Source organism: Lepidochelys olivacea (assembly GCF_965140295.1).
Source record: "Lepidochelys olivacea isolate rLepOli2 genome assembly, chromosome: 4".
Taxonomy (NCBI): domain Eukaryota; kingdom Metazoa; phylum Chordata; order Testudines; family Cheloniidae; genus Lepidochelys; species Lepidochelys olivacea.
Window position 1 is genome coordinate 133,199,123 of NC_140414.1, and position 25,586 is coordinate 133,224,708.

At 42.4% G+C, this 25,586-nt stretch overlaps 1 protein-coding gene across 2 annotated transcripts in view; it reads right to left on the reverse strand.

Annotated features, from left to right (window-relative positions):
- The window catches only part of UVSSA (UV stimulated scaffold protein A), a 98,890-nt gene that overhangs the window by 30,989 nt on the left and 42,315 nt on the right, over positions 1-25,586 (reverse strand). For both annotated transcript variants that reach the window (XM_084626788.1, XM_084626789.1), the window contains exons 9-10: positions 10,489-10,660; positions 8,214-8,366 (exon numbers count right to left, since the gene is read on the reverse strand). In XM_084626788.1, coding sequence (XP_084482914.1) covers positions 8,214-8,366; positions 10,489-10,660 — 325 coding nt within the window. The remainder of the gene's footprint in view (positions 1-8,213; positions 8,367-10,488; positions 10,661-25,586) is intronic.

The window sequence follows — 25,586 nt, forward strand, 5'->3', positions numbered from 1 at the left end:
TTACTTAAGTGCTTTTGTTGGATTGCAGCCTTCATTTCCTGTGCAACAACCCAAGCAAGCAGAGGAATCTAAAGGAAACTCTGCTTGAAAATGCATGCATGTGACTAGTGAAATTTTCTAAGGCGGTGGGGATCACCACTGGAATGAAAGCAGCTGCATGGACCACCTGGAAGAAAAAATGGTTACTCACCTTCTCGTAACTGTTGTTCTTCGAGATGTGTTGTTCACATCCATTCCAATGAGGTGTGCGCGTACGCATGTGCACGGTGGCCAGAAGATTTTTCCCCAGATCGGCCTGGGTGCCCTCTGGAGCTGCGCCTTCATGGTGCTCAATATAGGGCCCTGCTGACCCAACCCCCACTCAGTTCCTTTTTGCCAGCTACTCCGACAGAGGGGTAGAAGGGTGGGTACTGGAATGGACATGAACAACACATCTCGAAGAACAACAGTTACGAGAAGATGCATAACTGTTTTTTCTTCTTCGAGTACTTGTTCATGTCAATTCCAATCAGGTGACTCACAAGCCAAAGTTCAGGTGGTGGGGTTGGAGTCTTCCACTGATTGGAGCACTGCTCGTCCAAAGGCCGCATCGTCTCTGGCCTGCTGGGTAATCGCATAGTGCGTGGCAAAAGTATGTCTGGAGGACCACATGCTGCTCTGCAGATTTCCTGAGGCGCAAGCTTTGTCAATAGCTTTCCTGGCTCAGGTTCCCACTCACGAAATCTGCAGAGCAGCGACGTGGTCCTCCTGAACAAGCACTCGAAGAAACGTGGAACCCCCATCCCCTTGTTTGTTGATACAGAACATTGCTATTGTATCATCCATCATAACTGATGCACAATGTCCCGTTAAGTGTGCATGGAAGGTCTGGCATGCTAGGCGTACCTCTCTCAGCTCTCTGATGTTGATGTGGAGAGCCAGGTCGGCCGAGACCAGAGACCTTGAGTCCTATGGTCTACCAGATGAGCTCCCCAGCCTAAGTCTGATGCGTCCATCACAAGCGAGAGACACGGCTGCAGACTGGTAAAGGGGACCCCTGAGCACGCCTCCTGAGGGTCGAGCCACCAGATGAGGGAGTCGAGGACCGAGCACAGCAGGGTCACGAACCTGTCCAAGCTGTCCCGGGCTGAGCAATATACATTGATGCGAGCCACAACTGAAGAGGTCAAACCCCGAGTCTGGCATGCTGCACAATGTAGGTATAGGCAGTCATATGTCCGAGAAGCTTTAGGCAGTTTCTTGCTGTGGTGGTGGGAAACTGTCTTATGCCTCGAATGATATCTGTCAGGGCCTGAAACCTTGCTTACAGCAGGTATGCTCTGGCTTGGGCCAAGTCCAGTACTGCCCCTATAAACTCTATCCTCTGGATGGGGGAGAGTGTCGATTTTGCTTCGTTTAGAAGGAAACCTTGGTTGTCGAAGGTGGCTCTGATAAATCTGACCTGTGCTTCCACTTGGGTCCTGGAGCAGCCCTTGATCAACGAGTTGTCAAGGTATGGAAACACCTGTACCTGGTTCCTGCACAAGAACGCGGTGACAACAACTGCCATGCACTTGGTGAAGACTTGAGGTGCTGCTGACAGGCCAAAAGGAAGGACTGTAAGATGGTAGTTCACCACAAACCTTAGGTACTTCATGGGGAGCTGAGTGACCATGATATGGAAATACGCATCCTTCAAGTTGAGGGCAGCATACCAGTCTGCTGGATCCAGTGATGGGATGATTGAGGCCAAAGAGACCACGCGGAACTTGAGTTTCTTCATGAAGTTGTTGAGTTCTCGCAGGTCCAAGATGGACCTCAGGCCACCTTTGGCTTTCAGTATAAGGAAATATTGGAAGTAAAAGCCCTCGCACCTGTACTCCTGAGGAACCTCCTCCACTGCCCCTAGAGATAGGAGCGACTGCACCTCGTGGATAAGGAGCTGCCCATGAGGAGAGATGGGGAAGGATGGTGGAAAGGCAGGAGGGCAGAGAATTGAATGGAGTATCCCCTCTCTACCGCGTGGAGCACCCAAAGGTCTGAGGTGATACGGGACTATGCACGGTAAAAAAGGGATGAGAAGGGACAGTTGGGTGGATCCAGTTGGGTATCTAGTGCGCTATCCTCAACTGCGCCTTAAAAAAGGCCTGTTTATATTGGCCAGAGCCCTGGCCTGAAGATGGGTGCGGTCACCTTCTGCCGTTCCTGTTCCTCCTCCATGAGCAGCCCTGACGGTTCTGTGGCTGGTAGAAATGTGGAGGAGGTTGCGGCCTAAAATGTTTATGCTGTGTAGCAGGAGTATGGAGGCCCAACGATTTGAGAGTGGCTCTCGAATCCTTCAGGCTATGCAGCCTTTTATCCGTCTTTTTGGAAAATAGAGCCAAACCCTCGAAGGGGAGGTCCTGAATAGTTTGTTGGACCTCATATGGCAAGCCTGAGACTTGGAGCCAGGAGCCCCTCTTCAAAGTCATGGCCATAGGCATAGCAAGTATCTATCTAGTGCAGCTTGTAGCGAAGCCCTGGAAATGAGCTTCCGTTCTTCCACAACAGCCAAAAACTCAGCACGGGAGTCCTGCGGCAACAGCTCCAAAAATTTAGCCATTGCCCCAAATGTGTTGAAGCAGTACCTGCTGACAATGGCCTGCTGATTTGAAATGCGGAGCTGTAAGCCTCCAGTGTAGTAGATCTTTCTCCCATGAAGGTCAAGACTTTTCACCTCCTGATTTTTTGGGGAGGGTCCCTGGAAGCCCTGATGCTTGCGCTGGTTGTCAGCATCAACCACAAGAGAGTCAGGTGTGGAATGCGTGTATAAATGCTCATAACCCTTGGACGGCACAAAGTAGTGTCTTTCGTTGCACTTAACTCTAGTGGGCAACGAGCCTTGGGTCTGCCACAGAGTTTTCATGGTGTCAGAGATGGTCTTTATGAGGGGCAGGGCATTATGTGCAGGTCCAGAGGGGGTGAGGATGTGCACCATTGGATCTGCATCCTCCACTGCTTCCTCCTCCTGAATGCCCAGCAGGCCCACTCCAGCCTCTTCTTCTTTTGCGGCACCAGCGATTGTGAGCGGTGCCTGTGTGTGGCATGTGACCCGTGAGTGGAGCCGGGATGGTGCCGTGAGTCCTTATCCTTACCCGGCACTGGTGCTCGTGTTGACAGTGCCGCAGCACTCCGCACCGAGGAGGAAGTACTCAGCACAGGGTCCATTAACCCAGCGTTGGGCTGGGGTGGAGTGCTGCCTCCATTAACAAGACCTTCAGGCGCTGCTCTGTCTTTTAAAGTCCTGGGCCTAAAGGTCTTACAAATGGCACAACGATCCTTCTGATGGTCCTCTCCTAAAAACTTTAGACACGAGGTGTGAGGCTCGCTTCTGGACATACACTCGCCTCAGGCTTTGAAGCCCGGAGACCCTGGCATGCCCTGGCGTCAGGAAAGCGTAGAAGAAAACTTATCTAACACTAATGAACTACTAACTATTAACGAACAATGGAAAACTAATGGAGAGCAATGTAAGAAACTGCTAAATGCACTTGTTGAGACAAGAGCACAGGGAAGTTCCAGCTGTCACTGGCAGTAAGAAGGAACTGAGGGGGTGGCAGGTCGACAGGGCTCAATATTGAGCAACATGAAGGCGCAACTCCAGGGGGTGCCCAGGCCGACCCGATGGATGCTGCTAGGGGAAAAATCTTCCAGCTACTGTGCATGTGCGCGTGCACACACCTGATTGGAATCGACATGAACAAGCACTTGAAGAAGAACTCTGTAGTTCACAGTTTAAGAACCAATGCACTTAGGACTTGGCTACACTTGCAAGTTAGAGCGCATTAAATCAGCCCCGGCCGCTCTAACTCCTGAGGCATCCACACTTAGAGTGCCTGGACTCTGCAGCTGGAGTGCTCCTGGTAATCCACCTCTACGAGAAGCATAATGCTTGCTGCGCCCCAGCTGAAACACCTGGGTGTCAGTGTGGATGACTTCTTCCATTACTGCGCTGTGATTGGCCTCCGGAAACGCACCCCATAATCCCCTGAAGTCAAGTGGCCACTCTTGTCATTGTTTTGAACTCAGCTGCAGGTATGCGGATCTCCCCTTTCAAAGCTCCATTTCTGACAGCCAGCACGCTTATCTGCCCCAGGACAAAGCAAACCATTACTGTGGAATGCTGCTGCTGTGAGTTTGTGTGAAAGAGAGGCAGGCAAGGGGGAGGGAGGTCTGCTGCTGTCTGAACTTACAAGACAGCATGCTGACACACGCTCTCCCCCCCTCATATACACAACACACTCCCTGTCAGATTCCACCCCTGACCCCCATTTAAAAAGCACACTGCACCCATTTGCACACTAGGATAGCTACTACAATGTACTGCTCTTTGTGGTGTTGCAAGAGCTGCTAATGTGGCCACGCCAGTGCGCTTGCAGCTGACAGTGTAAACACACAGCAGCGTTTTCTCTGCTGCAGTCTCCAAAAGCTGGTTTAACTCCCAGTGCTCTACATCTGCAAGTGCAGCCAAGCCCTCAGAGACAGTCTGTCCTCAATACAGGTGAATAACTAGGTATTAATAGGAGTTCCACATACAGAGGGAGAAAAGAATATATTGAATTTAAGAGTTCTTATAACAGCTTAATGGGCTACTGTCATTGGGCTAAACATTGAGGATACTTTTTGAAAATACAGTTTAATCCAACTTCTTTGTAGAGTCCATTATAGTACTCTCCTTGAGAAAAGATTAATGTACATCAGCTGCTGACTAAATTAAACAGCCATTAAAAATTAGCTTCCTGATAATCACAATCTCATAGAATCACAGAATGTAGGACTGGAAGGGACCTCAAGAGGTCTTCTAGTCCAGTCCCCTGCACTCAAAGCAAGACTAAGTATTTTCTAGACCAGTGGTTCTCAACCTATTTACCATTGTGGGCCGCATATGAGCTCTCTGTGTTATGTGGGATGCATCCACACAATATATATACTACTTTTATGGCCCTAAGGATGTCACATGGGTCGCAGCTACATATTGATTGGGCTGCAAGTGGTCTGTGGGTTGCGAACCACTGAGCTAGACCATCCTGACAGGGGTTTGTTAAACCTGTTCTTAAAAATCTCCAGTGACAGAGATTCCACAACCGCTCCAGGCAATTTATTCCAGTGCTTAACCACCCTAACAGCTAGGAAGTTTTTCCTAAAGTCTAACCTAAACTGCTCTTGCTGAAATTTAAACCCATTGCTTCTTGTCCTATCCTCACTGGTTAAAGAGAACAATTCCCCCCCTCCTCCTTGTAATAATCTTTTATGTACTTGAAAACTTATGTCCCTTCTCAGTCTTTTCTTTTCCAGACTAAGCAAACCCATTTTTTTCCAATGTTCCCTCATAGGTCATGTTTTCTAGACCTTTAATCATTTTTGTTGCTCTTCTCTGGAATTTCTCCAATTTGTCCACATCCTTCCTGAAATGTGGCACCCAGACTGGACACAATACTAACACTCCTGCTAATACATCCCAGAATGATGTTTGCTTTTTTTGCAACAATGTTACACTGTTCACTCATATTTAGCTTGTGATGCTCTATGACCCCCAGATCCATTTCTGCAGTACTCCTTTTTAGGCAGTCACTTCCAATTTTGTATGTGTTCAGCTGTGGAGTACTGTGTATTTGTCCTTATTGAATTTCATCCTATTTATTGCAGACCATTTCTCCAGTTTGTTCAGATCATTTTGAATTTGAATCCTATCTTCCAAAGCACTTGCAACCCCTCCTAGTTTGGTATTGTCTGCAAACTTTATAAGTATACTCTCTACGCCATTGTCTAAATAACTGATGAAGATATCGACAGAACCAGACTCAAAACTGATCCCTGAGGGACCCAAGTTGATATGTCCTTCCAGCTTGACTGTGAACCACTGATAACTACTCTCTGGGAACAGTTTTCCAACCAGTTATGCACCCACCTTACAGTAGCTCCATTTAGGTTGTATTTCCCTAGTTTGTTTATGAGAAGGTCATGCGAGACAGTATCAAAAGCCTTACTAAAGTCAAGATATACCACATATATCTCCCTGTAGAAACTCTCAGAATAGTGTTATTAACAAGTTATAATGTAAAGCAACTGAAGGTTGAAGATTTTCTACATCTGATTTAAAAAATAACAAGTCTACATAAAAGCTGCATATATCCCCTCCTTTATTTTTCAGTGCATCTTGTAAGGTATTTATTTCTACCACAGATAAAGTCAAAGGATCTGGCAATGTCTCTCCTAATTTTTCAGTAAGTATATTCTACCCAGGTGTCAACAGTATAATGCTTGCAAATTTATACCTGCCTCTGGAAATTTCCACTACATGCATCCGACGAAATGGGTATTCACCCACGAAAGCTTATGCTCCAAAACGTCTGTTAGTCTATAAGGTACCACAGGACTTTTTGCCGCTTTTACAGATCCGGACTAACATGGCTACCCCACTGATAATGGTATAATGTGTGTGCAGTTACTTAAATTATCTTTGGTTAGGTCGGCATATCTGTAGTTATAGGCTATAAGGTTTAGAAGTGTGCCCTCTATTTTATTGGGAAGCATAAAAATAAAACACACGAGGCAGACAGGCAGTCAAATATGCTTCTGATTTCACTTATGACTTGAATAACTCATTTGCAATGTAAAATAAAGCCTTTCCACTGTTTAGGCAGCATCACAGACAAATACTTCTTATGGCTTTACTGAAAACCTTTACCATTCTATCAACTTTAAAGAATTCACTTCATAGGACAGGACAGATTTGGGAGGCAGTGTGTTAAAGCATCATACTGTGTCAAATTTCACTCTCCATAGTGACTGCTCAATAACACAAAGTCTGTGCAGTGTTTTACATGATTTGGGGCACAGAAACACTGCCACTACTATTGCTACTTTCTGCAAACGTTACCTCTGTGAGCTAAATCAAATTGGGTGAATCGTAACAAAAGACAATAAGAAATCAATTACCATTTGAGTTTCTGTCCAAGAAGGCATTAGAAAATCAACGAGTTAGGGAAGAACAGCAGAACATGAAGTTTGCTGTTCTTCTGGAAAGTGCAGTATGAAAGAGAAAATGTGTTAGCATCATCATCTGTAATGTAAGGCAGAACAAAAGACCCTGTGCCAGGGAAACTGATGTTCCACATTTGTGCAGAAATGTGGAAAAATTGATTATGCTATTACCCCCAGGCTTCATGCTGCTGCAGCAGTTATGGTTTGTTTGTATACCATTATTACTACAGATATCCACACAAAGCTAATTGTGATTAAGCTGTTTTGCTTTGGTAAGAAAACAAACTCAAAGTAATACCAGTGAGGCCATGAGAGTTTACCTTTTTGATTAGCAACACACACATACTTCCAATCTTTTACCTGTTTTAACCCAGTGTGGGACTTACAAGCCCTACAGTTTTGTGGTGCTTCAGTGCCAATTTCTGCAGCAGATACAGATACATTCTTTGTCAGGGAAATGGAAATCTCCTGCTTGTTCGGAGAGAGCAGATGCATACCCATTAGCTACAATGTGAACAAAAAATGGAAGGACGACTTTGAATGCCAGGTTAATAATAAAAATTACAGGGCTATGAATAGGTTTTAAAATTGCCAATTAGAAACAAATCTCTGAGGTGCAGGTGTAAACTGTCCTAGTGTTGCTGGTCCTGCCACAAAGTTGGCACCACTCTGTGTACAAGAAAGCACAGCACCTTCCCAAACAAGGAAGAACAATAGTTGTATTGTTAAGGCACTCAAGCCGGGGCTCAGGTGATCTGGGTGTAGTTCTTAGCTCTGCCACAGATTTCTTGTGTGACCTTGGGCAAATGACTTGATCTCTCTGTGCCTCAGTTCTCCATCTATAAAAATGGGAATAATCCTTTTTTTCTACCATTGGTCTGTCTTATTCAGATTGCACACTCTTCAGGGCAGGGTCTGTCTCGTATTGTGTTTGTAGAGCACTGAGCACATGGGGCCTCTCTCTCAGCTGGACTAGGTGCTACCATAAATACAGATATGCTCTGAAAGACTAAAATACTTAATTCAAATCCTATCCCCTCAAAATACATCTAATTGTAAGTTAAAGTTACTAAGAATGTTTATAGATCACTTACTGTAAAGGAAAGGAGAAAAGTAATTATTATCAGAAGCAGTAGGGTTCATCCCCTGCACAACCTCTCAGACTAAACCAATCTTTTTGTTTCTTAAAAGAAAAATCAGACTGTATTTACTTGAGAATTTTGCCAGCAGTTGGCTGGTCCTGTCCCCAGTAGTAAAGATCTAATCCAAAGGGTATTATAGGAGCTTTAGCTCTTTCTTCTTCTAGTTTTCTTGTCTCACTGTCAAGCTCTCCTGAAGCTGCTGGCTTGGGATTTGCAGATGCACTGGAGAAAGATAATAAAAAGTCAATAGAGAACAATAATGATCACAATTATTTCCCTGCTTTTGCTAACCTTTTGCACCAACACTCACGTTATCTAAGATCCACTAGGACTTCTACTATCTACTTTAGTTGGTTTGTTCTTTAGGATATAGAGTATGATGCTGTCATACAAGCAGAGCACAATATATTGTTAAGCTTATATTAACACTCAGCTCATGACTGTGAAAAAATCTTTTAAAGCAGCTTGTGGGACCCTAAAGGTCTGTATGTGATGTAATAATGGATCATAGATGGTGTAGTACAACAAAAGCCACAGTGAAGTTGTTGTTGAAAACCTAATTCAGAACCGTCTTGCTTCTGTAGATTTATGTCCATGTTTGTACTGTCATTACGTAGATTGCAACATCCTTGTTTTGTGTCCACAGCATTCCATCTCCCAGACTTGCACTACTGGGGTTTTCAGCACCACCACCAATTCTACCTTTCCCTTAGCAGAAGTTTTGTGTTACAGAAGGACACAAGTGTATAAAGAAAAGAGGTAGGTAAGGTTGTTAGCTGTTCTCAAACACAGTACTCCAAAGTATATTAGTATAAAGGGGTTTTTACCAGGTGCATCATTAGCAAGTAAAGGGATGGCCTTCCACTATTTGACTAAAGAATGCCCACTACCAGTTATGCAATGTTAGATAACAATTCACTAAACCCAAAACATGAAGTTGCAGAGCCTAAGCACTTCAGTAGCCCAAATTATGATGGTTTTACTAATTTATAGTATTAAAACACAAACATCTTTTTTGAATTTAGAAATCTAAATTTTTAAGTTTAGTTTGTTATTGCCATATTGATTAAACCCTCTAGAAAACTAATGGAGTACAGCACTTTGCCTTTGCAAGATTGTGCTTCAGCTTCTGCTAGCTTTTTACACTATACAAGTGTCATTTGGGGAGATGCCAGTCCATTAGCAGGTTACTCCAGTCACAGGGAATACTAGGGTCCACACTCAGAGATTTGCAAGCATGGCATATCAATCTCCGCTACAATAAAACCTCAGAGATATGAGCACCAGAGTTACGAACTGACTGGTCAACCACACACCTCATCTGGAACCGGAAGTACGCAATCAGGCAGCAGTAAAGACAAAAAAAAAAAAAGCAAACAATACACTACTGTGTTAAACATAAACTACTAAAAAATAAAGAGAAAGTTTAAAAATAAAGATTTTACAAGGGAAGGAAACTGTTTCTATGCTTGTTTCATTTAAATTAAGATGGGTTAAAGCAGCATTTATCTTCTGCATAGTAAAGTTTCATAGCTGTAGTAAGTCAATGTTCAGCTGTAAACTTTTGAAAGAACAACAATAACATTTTGTTCAGAGTTACAAACAACCTCCATTCCCAAGGTGTTCATAACTTTGAGATTCTACGGTAATTCATAGTCAGGACTGAAATTTCAGGAAGCTCTGAGTAGGATTGACAAACGATAGTCTTTGAAATCAGTATGACAGGCCTCAATAGCTGGCATTTATGACACAGTAAGTCACCAGGAAATCCAAGGCTTTTGAAACTATTTATTTGCTAACCTAGTATTAGGATTTGCAAACCATAACATTCCCCCAGAAAACAGAATCATTTTTGGATGGGATCCCTATGATAAGTTCTTAGTAAAAGATTTTCTAAAGAATCTACAAAAAATGATTAGCAAAACCTTGATTTCTAATCACGCAAGTGTTAAGACTGGGTATAAAAAAAGTATTTTAAATACAAATGAGTAATATTTTATAGCCTAATCCAGTGGTTCTCAAACTTTTGTATGGTGACCCCTTTCACACAGCAAGCCTATGAGTATGACTCCTCTTATAAATTAAAAACACATTTTTAAATATTTAACACTACTATAAATGCTGGAGGCGAAGCAGGGTTTGGGGTAGACGCTGACAGCTCATGACCTCCCAAGTAATAACTCTGAGACCCCTTCAGGGGTCACAACCCCCAGTTTGAGAACCCCTGGCCTAACCTCTTCTAGCCTGCCACATTTCTGGGTGTACTTTCTGGGAGTGCTTTTGTAACTAAAAGAGCCAAGGAACATCATAGTGATGTTTCTAAAACAAATAAAATGATCATGACCTGGTGTTTAGGGATGGTAACTTAGGCAGCTTATCTTGGATAAGTTTCAATGTTGCAGCGGCACAAGTTGGATCAAGTTCCTCATCATTCCTTTCTGACTGGGAGTTCAACAAAGCTGGCCTCATGACCATTCCTTTTGTTAACACTTTTGGAGATGATTGGGGCGCCAACCCTGCAGAAAAAACAAACAAAAAAAATAAAAAAAAACCCCAGCATGTTTAGGAGGGGAAAAATAAAGCCTTTAAAAAGAGAAATCTTACAACTACATCAGAGTGTTTGGTAAGGCTATCAAAGGAGTGGATAGATTGTGGCTACCTCACTAACATTTTTTGTTGGAATGGCATCAACCAGCATGTTACTGATACAAGCCAGTAGATACATTACTATTTCTACTATGGGAGAATTATTATTATTTTGGTACAAACAAGTATTATCATCATATCAACAGTAAAACCTCATTATGACACTTTTGTATTATCCCACCAGGAAAGAAAAGTTAGACAACAAAAAGATGATGTCCAAATTGCTACACTGTTTTTTGACATGATTGTGGCTGGTAATAGTCTCACATCAGCCCTCTCAGAGTCCATACCATACTCACTGCTAATCCAAGGCAGCGTACTATGTGAAAGGAACTATGAATATTATATCCATGAGTGATGCTAAAGAGAAGTTCCCTATCTAATACAGAAATGCAAAAATAAATAAATAAATTTGCAGAGCAGCAGAAGAAAGAAAACAGACTTAATAGCCATAGGCTCCCCGGTGCTGTGGCTGCTTTGGTGTAACATTCCCTGTGCAAAGCAGACCTAAACTTGGCTCAGCCAGGCACAGGGGAATAGCTCTGATGTAGGGATATTCATTGGTGGTGTAGAGCTGACATAGCAGGTCCAACAATAACTTACAGCCTACCATCACCACAGCTAGTTAAGGAGCCATGACTAATGGGAAAGAGCTGTGTGGCTAAGGCTTTTCCTCCAACCTGGTGATTCCCAATTGCCATACTGGCCCTTCAGATACATAGAACAGGCTTCAAAAGGGCTGGAAATGTGATCTCTTTTCCTAAGTGTTTTGCAAAAGGAGAAACAGCTCCACTGACAATGTAAAGAGCTTTGATCCTTTAGTATATTCTCAAACAGATGCAATCTACCAGAATCTTTTCTTTCTTAGATAACCATCAGGAAAAAAAGAGCACTCTTTACTTTCAAAGATAAAGCATCTACCTAAGTGCCTGCAGAAGCACAGGGCATGCCCACCAACTAGCATCCTTATGACAATCTGACATGATTGAGGAACAAACCCACTGCAAGATTTTCAGCACCAAAAGCTCAGCTACTGCAGTGATGGGGGCAATATAACTGTTTTACATAGGCAGACAGACGGTTAAGATTAGTGAAAGTTAGATTAGATTAGATAGATCAAAAGCATAGACCTCTACCTGCTGAACTAAAACAGCTGCTCCATTAGCGGGTAGCAGTAATAGGCTCTGATTCTCCAGAAGGGCCAGCCACTAAGGGAGACCTGATCACATGGCACTCATCCAATAGTTTACATTTGCACTTTTCAAACAAATAAAGTAGGCATCTTTATAAGAGATGTGAACCCAAGTACAAACTGTAAAACCAAAACAACAAAAGCTATTGTTCTATGGGAAGGAAAGTTTGAGCAAGCTGTGACAGCCTTCATCTGGAAAACAACCCAGTTTGCTTGAAGTCTTTCCCATCATCTATCCCACCCTTCATTTCTTAACTGGCAGCACTGAATACATAGCATGCTCACCTATTACTTCCACTTCTTAACTTGAGCATTGGGCAGGTGATTGTGTTTGTGTCTAAAAAATCCTATGTAAAAATTCATTCTAATTGGCTTTGATACGAGCACTGCAAAATTTACTGGAAACCAGATAGATAAGGGCAATGATAATTAAGAGTAATGGGATGAAACTGAGCAGAGGAAAATATAGGCTAAATATTGAGAAGGAGTGGAATCTTAACAGGGAGGTCTATTAGACTGCAGAACGGCCTCTCAAGGAACATTGTGGAGATCATCTCTGAAGTGTTTTTAAAAAAAATTGTTACTCACCTTCTCGTAACTACTGTTCTTCAAGATGTGGTGTTCACGTCCATTCCAATCAGGTGTGTGTGCACAAACATGCACAGTAGGTGGAAGATTTTTCCCCTAGCAGCAACCAGAGGGTCGGGCTGGGCACCCCCGGAGTCCCGTCTCCATGGAGCCTAATACAGGGCCCTGCCAGCCCGCCACTCCATCAGTTCCTTCCTGCCGGCTACTCCAACAGAGGGGTAGGAGGGTGGGTATTGGAATGGACATGCACAACACATCTCGAAGAACAACAGTTATGAGAAGGTGGGTAACCATTTTTTCTTCTTCGAGTGCTTGTCCATGTCGATTCCCATCAGGTGACTCGCAAGCCCAAGTTCAGGAGGTGGGGTTGGAGTCGTCCACTGATTGGAGCACTGCTCGTCAGAAGGCTGCATCATCTCTGGACTGCTGGGTAATTGCATAGTGCGAGACGAAAGTGTATATGGAGGGCGATGTCGCTGTTCTGCAGATTTCCTGAGTAGCAATCTGTGCCAGGAACGCTGTTGACGAAGCCTGCGCTCTGGTGGAGTGCACAGTGATCAGGGGTGCGGGAACCCCCACCAGGTTGTAGCACTCGTGGATGCAGGATGTGATCTATGACCAAATGCGTTGTGATGACATGGGTAGGCCTTTCATTCTGTCTGTCACAGCCAAGAATAGCTGGACTAATTTTCTGAACGGCTTTGTCCTCTCCAGGTAGAGCGCCCTGCAGACATCTAGTGAGTACAGCTTAGGATAGAACACCGGGAGAAAGATGTCCTGGTTAATGTGAAACTGCGATACAACCTTTCGGAGGAAAGCAGAATGAGGTCTGAGCTGCACCGTGTCCTTATAAAACACAGTATAAGGGGGCTCTGAGGTTAGGGCCTGGAGTTCAGACACTCTCCTGGCCAAGGTTATCGCCACCTGAGGGAGACTGTCCTCTCTCTGACCTCTTTTTTTTCTGGGCTGGCAATTGGGACCAGTGCTCAAGGCTGGAATATCCCCAAGAGGCTCGATGCCAAGCTTCCTTGCCAGCATCTTTCTTTGGCGTCGGATCCTTCAAAGACGGCACCAGAGTGCTTCGCGCAGAAGACAACGTGCTGGGAGCAGGGTCCCTGGGGCCTGGGTCCAACTGAGGTCAGAGAGCTGCCTCCATAAAGAGAATTTTGAGATACTGCTCCCCTCTCCTTAATGGTTCTTGGTTGGAAAGCCCAACAGATCTTGCAGCAGTCTTTCTGGTGACTCTCACCCAGGCATTGTAAGCAGGAGGTGTGTGTGTGTGTGGGGGGGGGGGGTGTCACTTTTTGGCATGCGCTTCAAGCAAATCTGGCAAGTCTGAAAGCCTGGGGATCATGGCATGCCCTGGTAATAAATGGGGGAAGGAACCCCTTGTAACTGAAACTTATAAAGAACTACTAAACTATACTAACTACTGGAAACCAGCTATGTACAGCGTACAGCTAAAGCACTGCTCATCCACTTGCCGAAGCAAGAGAAGAGCAAGGGGAAGTTCCAGCTACCGCCACTGGCAGCAGGAAGGAACTGAGGGGGTGGTGGATCGGCAGGGCTCTACATTGGGCGCCATGAAGGCGTGACTCCAGGGGTTGCTCAGGCCAAACCAACGGTTGCTGCTTCGGGGAAAAAAATCTTCCGGCTACTGTGTATGTGCACACACCTGATTGGAATGGACATGAACAAGCACTCTAAGAAGAAAAACCGGTTACTAACATTCCGTATCTTTTGTTCTTCAAGATATGTTGCTCATGTCGATGCCAATGTAGGTTTGTGCACCACCACTGGAAAGTCTTCCCTCAGTGGTATCCGTCAGGTTGGCTCCAGTGCCTCCTGGAGTTGTGCCCTCCTAGTGACAGTATATATGGCCCTGCTGCCCCCTCAGTTCCTTCTTGCCTGATAACTCTGACAGAGGGGTAGGAGGTTGGGCTGTGGAATGGACTTGAGCAACACATCTCGAAGAACAGCAGCTGTGGAAGGTTAGTAACCATTTTTTCTTCTTTGAGTGCTTGCTCATGTCCATTCCAATGTAGGTAACTCCCAAGCAGATGTAGGAGGAGGGGTCAGAGTTCAATGACAAGCAGACCGTAGCACCGCTCTGCCGAATCCAGCATCGTCGCTGGCCTTCTGAGTGATGGCATAGTGAGTTGCAAAACTGTGGGCTGGAGACCATGTCGCCACTCTACAGATATCTTTGATGGGCACCTGTGCCATGAATGCAGCTGAAGACTCCTGCACCCTTGTGAAATATGCTATCAGGGCTGGAGCAGGGACTTTCGCCAGGTTGTAGCACACACGGATATAAGAAGTGATCCACAAAGAAATTTTCTGGGTTGAGATTGGGAGACCTTTCATCCTGTCTGCCACTGCCACGAAAAGCTGAGTAGTCTTCCTAAATGATTTAGTCCTTCCTATGTAGAAGGCCAGCACCCACCTGACATCTGGTGAATGAAGCCTCTGTTCCTGCCTGTTGGCATGTGGCTTTGGGTAGAAGACCGGGACGAAAATGTCCTGGTTATTGTGGAATTGCAACACCAACTTTCGGAGGAAGCCTGGGTGAGGACACATTTGGACCTTGTCCTTAAAGAAGACTGTGTATGGAGGTTCTGAAGTAAGGGCCCTAATCTTCGAGGCCCTTATGGCCGAGGTGATGGCCAGCAAGAAGGCTACTTTCCAGGACAAGTAAAGTAGAGAGCACATTGCTAAGGTCTTGAATGGGGAAACACCTATCCCAGGAAGCTCTCTGCCTGTGGGAATTCTGCATATCCACTTAATCCACCTCGAAGCCTCCTGTCTCCTAAGGGGACAGAACGAGTTAGTGGATTGCCTCCACTTGTCTTTCTCCTATCATGAATGGTCCATCCGCCCAGATACCGTAAAGAACATTTTCCCAGAGGTGGGGAACTCCCCAGATACACCGGTTTTGCAACCAAACGAACAGGACGTGTCTTCAGTTCTGTTCCTTTCTGAATCACAGCCTTGGCTCACTCACGGATGTGTTTCTCCTTCCCTGGAGAGACCATCTCTACTATGCATTCCCCCCTTTCCTCTCATACACAAGGTCCTGCTGAAAGTCAGAGAAGAAGTCACAAACCTGATCCTGATAACCCCGACCTGGCCAGCACTTGTTTACCACCCTTCTGGATCTTTCGGTGGAAACACCAATCAGCCTACCTCCGTTTCTGGACCTCATCTCTGAGGATCATGGATGCTTACATCATCCGAACCCCAAGTCCCTCCATCTCATGGCCTGGAAGCTCCAGGGCTGAACCCCTTTGAGTTAGCATGCTCAGGTCTGGTTCAAGAAGTTCTTTTAGGGAACAGAAAACTATCCACTAGGGCCACATACCTGGCAAAGTGGAAGAGTGGATCTGGACAGCGCAGGAAGGGGTCTCGCCCATGCGATCATCAGTTCCGTGTATTCTGAACTACTTGTTACACCTGAAGCAACAAGGGCTATCGGTATCCTCAATTATAATCCACCTGTGGTGATTTTGACTTTTCAGCAATGGGAGAATGGCAGATCCATCTTTGCAAACTCGTTTTGTAGTTGCCTTCTCAAGGGGCTGGACAGGCTGTACCCAAGAGTCCTGGGCACTTCTATTTGCATTATATTCCAGTCACTGCTAATATTCAAAAAAAGCTTAGCAGTTCCATACTCAAGAGGGGAAAAAAGACCCATGTAAAAAAAAAGTCCCAAATTTGTTCCAAAACTTTAGTTATAATCCTGATTCCCACACTGTATATGCAAAGCATAATCACTCACTTATCATACTGAGTTAAACCGGCACACACACACACAGGAAAGCCAAGAGATAAATGAACAATGTGACATTTAGATATATACAATCACAACCAAAAGATCAATACAGGAATTCTGAAGGGTTGCAAGAACAAAATATTTTTTCATTGATTTGTTATTTTAAACCATTAAAAGAAAGATGGCTAAACATGTGAAAGGTAAATACATTATTACAGCATTAACAAATACTGTTATAGTGTACACATTTTAACATTTGTTTATAAAATTAGTTTTGGTGACAAGATAAAGCAAGAATCCCCAAAGCAGACAGATGAAACTTCTATATTTGTGTTGTAAATACAAGACACTGAACGTGATTTTAAAAGTAAAATTCCTTTATAGAATTCAGCTATTCCCTGTATTTCATCTAGCAGAAGTACAGTACCTGGGTTCAAATTTGTTCCAATATCTGCTTTTAGAAAGAATCATAAAAATGTCCAAATACCTCTTTTTGTTTAAATTGACCAAATGGCACCTATTTGCCTGAAGCAATAAAGTAGACAGTGTTCAAGAGATAAATCGATAGTAGGAAATAGAGAGGCTGGGGTTTCAACTGAAAGTTAGGCTGCTGAATGCTGACATTATTGATTTTAGCTAGTTCAGCTGGCCTTGTAATTAAAATGTAAATTTGAGAAAGAGATTATGTCCTGACAGAAATGGTGGGATTAGGAGGAGATAAAAGCCCCTCAGTCAAAATTCAGAGAAAGAAATGAGAAAGAAAGAGCACAGGTTTCCTCAGCTGTGTGGATTTAGACTAAATCTAACTACTTCAGATTCACCTACATTTAATTGAAAAAACGGAGATAGAATATAAACAAGTATTATGGACTGCAACTTTCCTGGAGCAATATAATATTTAATTTCTGTTTCACATTTTAAGGAGTCCTACCCAAGCAAAGCATGTGTAATTTATATTAATACACATACACACACAAACACACACACAAATCTCTCATGGAAATTTACCAGGTTGGGTAGAATATTTACCCACTCACCCGTTACCACCATGATCATGAAAAAATTAAAGATATTTTTACTCATCAAATACAGTAAGCTGGGTGAAGAGAATTTTGCAAGGCATGTTCTATATGAACACACAGAAGTACTCCCACACAGAGCTTGAACCTATGCCCACAAAAATAAATGGCAAAGCTTCCACTGTCTTCAGTGGTTCAGAATCCAATCTATAATATCTATGTATGCATATACACAGTGTGTGTAAACAAATTATCATATGTGATAATGTATTATAAAGGTTTCATTATTTGTGAAGTTCCATTCTCATGAGGGATGAAACCTTGAGTGAATTATGCAGATCATCCCCAACAAGTGCTAAAATCTTTTCATACCACATGGCATCATGTATTTTTGAAATTAATTTCAGAAGTGTTTTAGAGTTTGCTTTATTTTAAACCACTTTACTGGGATCATCTCTCCTATCCTTCCACCTCTAAAGGCAGGCTCCCTGGGTAACATGACTTCAGCTATACAAACCTCTGAGGCAAAGAAAAAACTAAATGGTTTAAAAAGTTTCTAAAAATGACTGAAAAGAGCTTTTAAAAAAAATATCTAAAATGGTTTATCAGTATCTTGGAGCCTTCCAGGGCTCCAAGTATTGTACGCTGCACTGGGAAAGCTCAGAATCTTCCATTTCTGATGGCACCCATTTCTAGACCTGTAGGTGTATGAGGTATCTGACAAAACCAACCAAACAAAACAAAAACCCAAAGCAGCTGTTTGAAGTGCTAGGTGGTTTGAAATGTTAGATTTAATTCTGGCAAATGTAGATGTTTCAACTGAGTGCAAGTGAGGTAATCATATTCATGATAACAACAATGCATCACATGGACATATACAGAGCTTCCTGAAAAAAGGTTGAAAGAATCTTTTATAATGAAAAGTGTTCGGCAACCTAAATATAAAGGTCACTACCAACTCCCCCTATAATGCACACATGTTCACTAACAAATTTTCATTCAAGTTGCTGTAACTGCACATTAAAAATCCTAAACTATAAAAAGCATAATTAATAGCTAAGGTCATTAATTGCAGAAATTAAATTACATTACACATCTTATGTGGTTTGACAAAACAATTACAGACATTGCTAACAATTATAACCTTAATACTCATTATAACCTTATCTCTGCCCCATTTTTAATCTAGTCTAGGACAAGAGTGCTCTGATGACACACTATATTCCCCTGAACCTGCAACTTTTACTAATTTACCACAACTGCTCTGTGACAAATTTGCCACCCTATTAATGTGCACGTGAGCAGTCCCTTGTAAAATTAATCCCGTGGACAAACCTACAGGATGCTGAATGTGTTGTGCAGTGTTCAGCACCTTCAACTTCTATGTTCTTCAGTGGGAGACCAACTTGAGAAGGGCCTACAGATTTCAGGAGGACCTTACTTACAAGAGGGACCCATGCATGGAATTGTGGAAGGATTTTCATAATCTACTCCTTCGTATATATGAGAAAGATAAACAATTTTGACATTTTGCTGGAAGTAGAAAAATTTTAATCACGTTTTTCTGTAAATGTGCAAATATTCAATTTATATTCAATTCTTAGGTATATTTTATGACAAATACATTGTATTATTTTTCTTTCTGGGTTGTTGTAAAAGGGATATTTTTGTCTGAATATGATTTTTTAACATGAACGTAATGTATCAATTTTACTTTTAAATTAACAACTAAAATATTTCTAACAATTGCATGCACTGAGAAAAAACTAAGGTTTTTTTGTATACAGTGGATCAAAGTCGGTTGTAATTTGAATATTGACTATTACCTCTAGGCAGATTTCTGATATACCATTTATTAAGGGCAGTATTATTTTAATTATGTGGTCAGTAATCTTAACTATTCATTTCCTCACTTTTGAAGATTTTTTTAAATAGCAATCTTCATCTTAATTTAACAAAAGTCTTTATACTTCCTTTTTTAAAAAATAAAAAATATGCTTGTTTAATCAGAGGTATATCTTCTGAATGAAGATAATTAATTGTGTGTTAATACTGTTGTCTTCTGATGAGGAGGAAGAGGCTCCTAAGTTCTGCTGGGTACAGAAAGCAGGGGGTAATGCTGTCTCTTACTCCCTTTTCAATAGCTGTTCTGGGGTTTTTCCCCTATAGAAGTCAATAACTGCCTGTAAATTCTCCATGTAACCTAATGGACTAATTCGTTTAGTGCTAATGTTGCAGCTCTATCATACTCTTGGTTCTGAATTTAATTTCTGTCAATGGAACTATGAATTCTAATGTTTTTCTGTCTGTTTACTTTGGTCTTCTCCAAGTTTCTGAAAAATGACTGCATATAACCTGAGGGGCACTGAGACATCCCCTGTGCAGCTCCTAGTCCTGAGGTACACAGGGCAGGATCATTGAGCCTGGGAAGGAGGATTTTGAGTTCTGTAATGCATCTACACTCAACTGAGGAAAAATAAGACTTATGAAGTCCAGATCCCAAGAATGAAACTCAAGATTCACAGCATATTAGACCTAGGATATTAGCTAAACAAATTGTGTTACATGGAGAATATACAATCCTTTAGTGACTGAGTCCCTGACTCAACAAAGCATCCCTACTGGAAGTTAGCTAAAGCATGTGCTTTCCTGAATCTGAGCCTGAAAAAGGAAGTGAAGACAGAGCTCCCTTACCCCAGTTCACCTAACACTTGGATCTTCATTTTAGGCAGAATGTTTAACAAAATTCACCCACTAGATGTGGGGTTCTGTTAGATGAGTTTAATAAATATGTGCACATCTAATATAGTATGGATATATGGGGGAAAAGTAAACCCACACCAAGTACAGCCCATAGGATCCCAAATGTGGTTTATAACTACTTTTTCCCTAAAATTGTAAGGTGTGGACCAAGTTGATCAACTGCATATTTTCATTTTTGCTGTTGCTGTACTGAAACAAGCAATTTTAGCCATCTAAAAAGGAAGATAAGAAAACAAAGGCGATAGTGTGCATTTATTTTTGTTAAAATAATTTTACTGTATACGCAAATTAAGGCTTGATCCTTATGCTCTTCAAAAATTTTAAACGATCAAAACTGGGCAATCCTGGCTTCAGGGATCACAAATATGCACATGTGCATAATGACGACTAATCTAATTTATGCTTTGGGGCTTCAGCCAGTTGCCTGCAAGGGTCAGAGGGAGTCCCCCCAATGCACCACTGTAATCTGTGGGGGAGGGTTTTGCCACAGCTAGAAATGGGATACTGATTGGGGTGGACTGGTGTTCTGAAGTGGCAAAGAGAAACCTCTCTCAGATGTGTGGCTGGTGTGTCTTGCTCACGTGCTCAGGGTCTAACTAATCAGCAGACAAAAGGCCAGAAAGGAATTTTCCCCACAAATCAGATTGGCAAGCACGTGGCTGATTTTTTGCCTTCCTCTGCAGCACAGGGCATGGATCGCCTGCTAGGATCACCTAGGAACATATCACCTAATAAATTCCCTGCTATTGCAAGGGCCTCGGGGCACTGATGGTGCCTCAGTCTCTGCCCGTGGAACACAACTATTTAGTTTCCAGAGGACTAAAAAGGCAGTAACTGAAGTTACCAGGCTTAATACAGGGGAGGGAAACAGGTAAAATGAAAAGGCTTATTATATGCATGAAGTCACACTAGATAAAACTAATGGTCTATTCTGGCCTTAAACTCAATGAAACTATGTTTGAAGCTGAATCTCCGAAGACAAAGAAGGAGTCTAGTGTCGAAGGCTTTATTCATTGAGACCATTAAGGAAAGCCAACTACGTAAAAACAGTAAAAAAAATTTACAGATTTGGGGGGGTGGGGGAAATCAAAGAATTCATCAGAAGTCTTTGCAAAGAGCTATCTTAAATCCAAAGAATCTGAATGGGAAACCATTCCTAGACCTCTAAGGATCCCCAGAGGCCTAATTCTGTCCCCCCATATTATTCATTAATCATCTTTACAAAGCCACTAGAGGGGCTGACAAGATAACATGGACTGAAGTGCTAGCATTATGCAGACAACATCCAGCTCGACATCTGCTTTGTGTCATAAGCAAGCAGCACAACCCAAACATCTTTGTTGCCTAGCCAAAATCAGCATTTAGCTAAAGTTGAAACCAGGCAAGTCTGAGGTAATGCGGGGGGGGGGGGGGGGGAAGGGGGTTGAAATAAAAGAGCTTTAAGGATCTTGTTCTCTCTATAAAATTCCACACTATCAAGAGCATCTGCCTTCATATATTGAAACTGGTCAGCAGCCTTGGGATAGGGCCCAGAGTGACCTAGACAAATTAGAGGATTGGGCCAAAAGAAATCTGATGAGGTTCAACAACGACAAGTGCAGAGTCCTGCACTTAGGATGGAAGAATACCATGCACTGCTACAAGCTAGGAACTGACCGCCTAAGCGGCAGTTCTGCACAAAAGGACCTGGGGATTACAGTGGACGAGAAGCTGGATATGAGTCAACAGTGTGCCCTTGTTGTCAAGAAGGCTAATGGCATATTGGGCTGCATTAGTAGGAGCACTGCCAGCCAATCGAGGGAAGCGATTATTCCCCTCTATTCGGCACTAGTGAGGCCACATCTGGAGCACTGCATCCAGTTTTGGGCCCCCCACTACAGAAAGGATGTGGACAAATTGGAGACAATCCAGCGGAGGGCAACAAAAAGGATATGTAGTCCTGGAGACTGAAGTCCATTATCCACACAACAGGAACAGCATGCATGGTAATAGAACAAGCTTTGCCACACTATCCTGGCACTGTGGCTCAATCCTCTTGTGGAGGATGAGCAGAAGTCATTTGAAGAAAGAATATAAGTCAATAGCAGTGATAATATTTTCAATAAAAAGTATCAAAACCAATTCTAATAGTTATACTGGTAATTTTCTGTATTAATTCCTTTTCATTTGAACTTGTGTGTCTTTTCTAGATGAACACACAATCTGGGGTGTCTTATTATACAAGTGTTTGACATTTTTCTTTTAACAACATGCATTTAGAATAACTCTGTGATACTGCAAAATGGCTGGCCCCTTGTCCCACTACAGACATCAGGTGCAAGTGTAAATAGGGATTATACAAATGGGAGGTCGTTAAAAGTCTGGTAATGCTAATTTGGCATGACACCCCTAATGGGTTATATCTTCACACTTCAGTTACCTAATCACCTAAATTCTTTTAACAAATTTACATTTCATCTTACACATGGAGATTCAAATTGACTTGTCTATATCTCCCCCCATCCTACAGTTCCATGATAAAACTCAGGTCCTTATCTTAGCCATTAAATATTATCGTAACTTTTTGGGGTTGCAACATTTATATCTATATACTCTCTCCAAAGTAAATTTTCCCTTGGCACAAAAACTTTTTAGATCTCAGTGGAGCAACAAATATAAATTTGTAACCAAAAATGGTATTTGAAGTTGCAATTCATTTCACTGGTAAATACTTTCATTTTCCCAAAGAGAAATGAAAGAGAATTAACTGACTTTCTGATATGACATTTCAATTACCATTTTATAAATTTCAGTGGTTGTGTATTACATCTTTGTTTTATTACATAACATAAAATATTAATTTGAGGAGCTATTCGACTTTCATTGTTTATTCAGGTGCAGAATCAAGGCCGGGGGGCTGGGGGGAGGAAACCTTTAAATTATTCAGACTGTCTGTAGAACAGCAAGAGTGTATTTAAAATTGAAGGTGTAATATGCTGTAGTTAAGAGATTCCAAATATATTAGACTTCTGAACTGAGATGTAAAATTCCATTGTTTCCTATATGCAAAGCATTTCACATGAATTAAAAACTAAGCTAGCAAAATAACCCTTCAGCTGTATAAAGCTGGGGTAATTCAATTGATTTCAATAGAGTTCACCAGGGATGATTTTGAGCCTTTTGTATCTGGAAAAAACAAATGTCTATATTTAGTTAAATATTTAACCCTTCATCACAGTTGAGTCTCCTGCTTTCACATCCCATATCTTTACAAAGCACACGATTTATTCTTTTAGGCCCAGATGTGTAAAGGTATTTAGGTATTGATTTGCTCAGCATTGCAACACCTAACTGATTTGGGACCCTGTGTCTCATTTCCAAAAGTGATTTAGGCACTTAAGGGTTTAAATCCTATCAACTGTCAATGAGATTTTGGCTCCTAAGTACCTAAATTTCTTTTGAAAATCAGACATAGGTGTTGCAATGCTGAGCACAGCAAGTGTAAATAGGGCAATGCCTAAATACCTTTACAAATCTGGGCTATATATATAATACTTATACTAAGTTGGCCCTTTAGTGCATATAAATTGTTTTTGATCAGGCCTTTTCTGATTTAGAAAAGTGAACCATGTCACCGGGAGATTTAACTTTTAGAATCTTTTGATTAAAAATATAAGCCCAACAAGATTTGAACTCAGTGGAGCAGATGCAGTTTTCAGTTACACTGTTGTAAATCCAAAGTCATTCCACTGAAGTCAACATGATTACTCCACAGTTACACAATGGAAACAGATCAGTTTGGCCCAGTAAGTTACAAATGCACTTAAGTATATGTTTTCATCCATCCCCATGTGCTTAAGAGCTTTTCTGAATAAGGATTGTTTCTTGAATTGGGGCCTTAAAACAGTAATTTTATTCACCAGAGAAGGAGCTCATATTCTCTCAGGAACACAACAGAAATAATAATTGCTAAGAACAAACTTTTAAAAGAAAATCAAATAAAGGTTTATGAAGTTCATACTAAGTATGTCCCTTAGCTTCTACCCAGATTTATATACATGCATAATATCACTGTGAGATTTGGGGAGAAAGGGGGAATTGGCATTTTGGTTCTTCAGTTTAAAAAAAAAGTAGAAGAGTATCTTTTTATTTGCAACATTATATATAGAAATAATGAATGGATTATTCTATTCTATATAAATTCTCATCAATGCAGTATCTGAGCACCTTCCAGTAAGTATATTAAATGATGTGACTAACATCTGTCACTTGTAATTTGTTCATTCTCTCATCCTCTTCCCACAGGAAGAATTGTGTGTGCAACTGTTTTGTTTCAATATGGCATTGTTTTGCGGGGTTCAATGAACACACTGCTATGTGTTTATGATAGAGGAAGCCAGGATGAAGTCATGAGCTTTGCACTTGGAGTGGAAAGTGGTGAGGATTAAACTGACTTTTTATATATTATGCTAAGAATCTTCAGGCTGCTGTTAAACCACACATGGAAGCCAAGTTCCAGTGCTTGGTACAGTCAAGGCAAAATACACCAGACTCCCCATCATCCCTAGTGCAAATCCTCTCCTTCAAGTCCATTCTCAAGGCTCACTAGTACTACAATCCCTACTCAGAATGAGCCAATATTTATATAGCTAAGTTGAGAGGCAGTTGGGGCAAGTGATTATTTACTGACTGATGTACTTACAAAACATTTATAAAAATGGATATCATATATATAAATATTGTAAATATTTGATTGTCTCCCTCTTGCCCACCCGTCATACAGCACTGGGTTTAGTACTGTGAGCTCTCCAAGGTAGGGTCTGCATCTTCATAGATGCTTATCTAGCACAATGGGGATCTCATCCTGTTTGAGGCCTCACGAGCATGTCTCGATATTTTGAGGTTTCCTTGAGCTGACTTTGTTAACTACTGCAGACCTCCCACACACTGTAGTCAATCTTCGTGGTATGAGACAGTCACAAGTAAAAGGTCACTCTAATTGTCAGTTTCTCGATTTATATATGCACACCTAAATTCCCTCTAAGTTGCGCAGCTGCCCAGCAGTCTACCAAGTGCCACTCACTTCACGTGCCTGTCCCGCCCGCTGCTGTGCTGCTCCTGCCCTCTGCCTTGGAGCCCCTGGCTTCCGGGAGCCTCCTGCTTGCAGTGCAGAGCAGGGGAGGAGACGGGGGGGCCGCTGATGTCAGGGTGTCCCCCTCCCCTGTACCCCATCTCCACTGGGGAGGGGGGCACGACAGGGATGTGGGAAGGAGCTTGCTGGCAGCTGCTGCTGTGTCTGAAAAAGCAGGCTTCAGACTGGTGAATGCCAATCTACTTAAAGAGGCAGCATACTTAAAGAGGCAGCACGTGTCTCTGTCACACACACACACACACAGTCTTTCACGCTCCCTCCCAACACATACCTGTATTATTATTGTTGTTTTACTTCTTGATACTTCCTGCAGTACACACAGTTTTTTGAC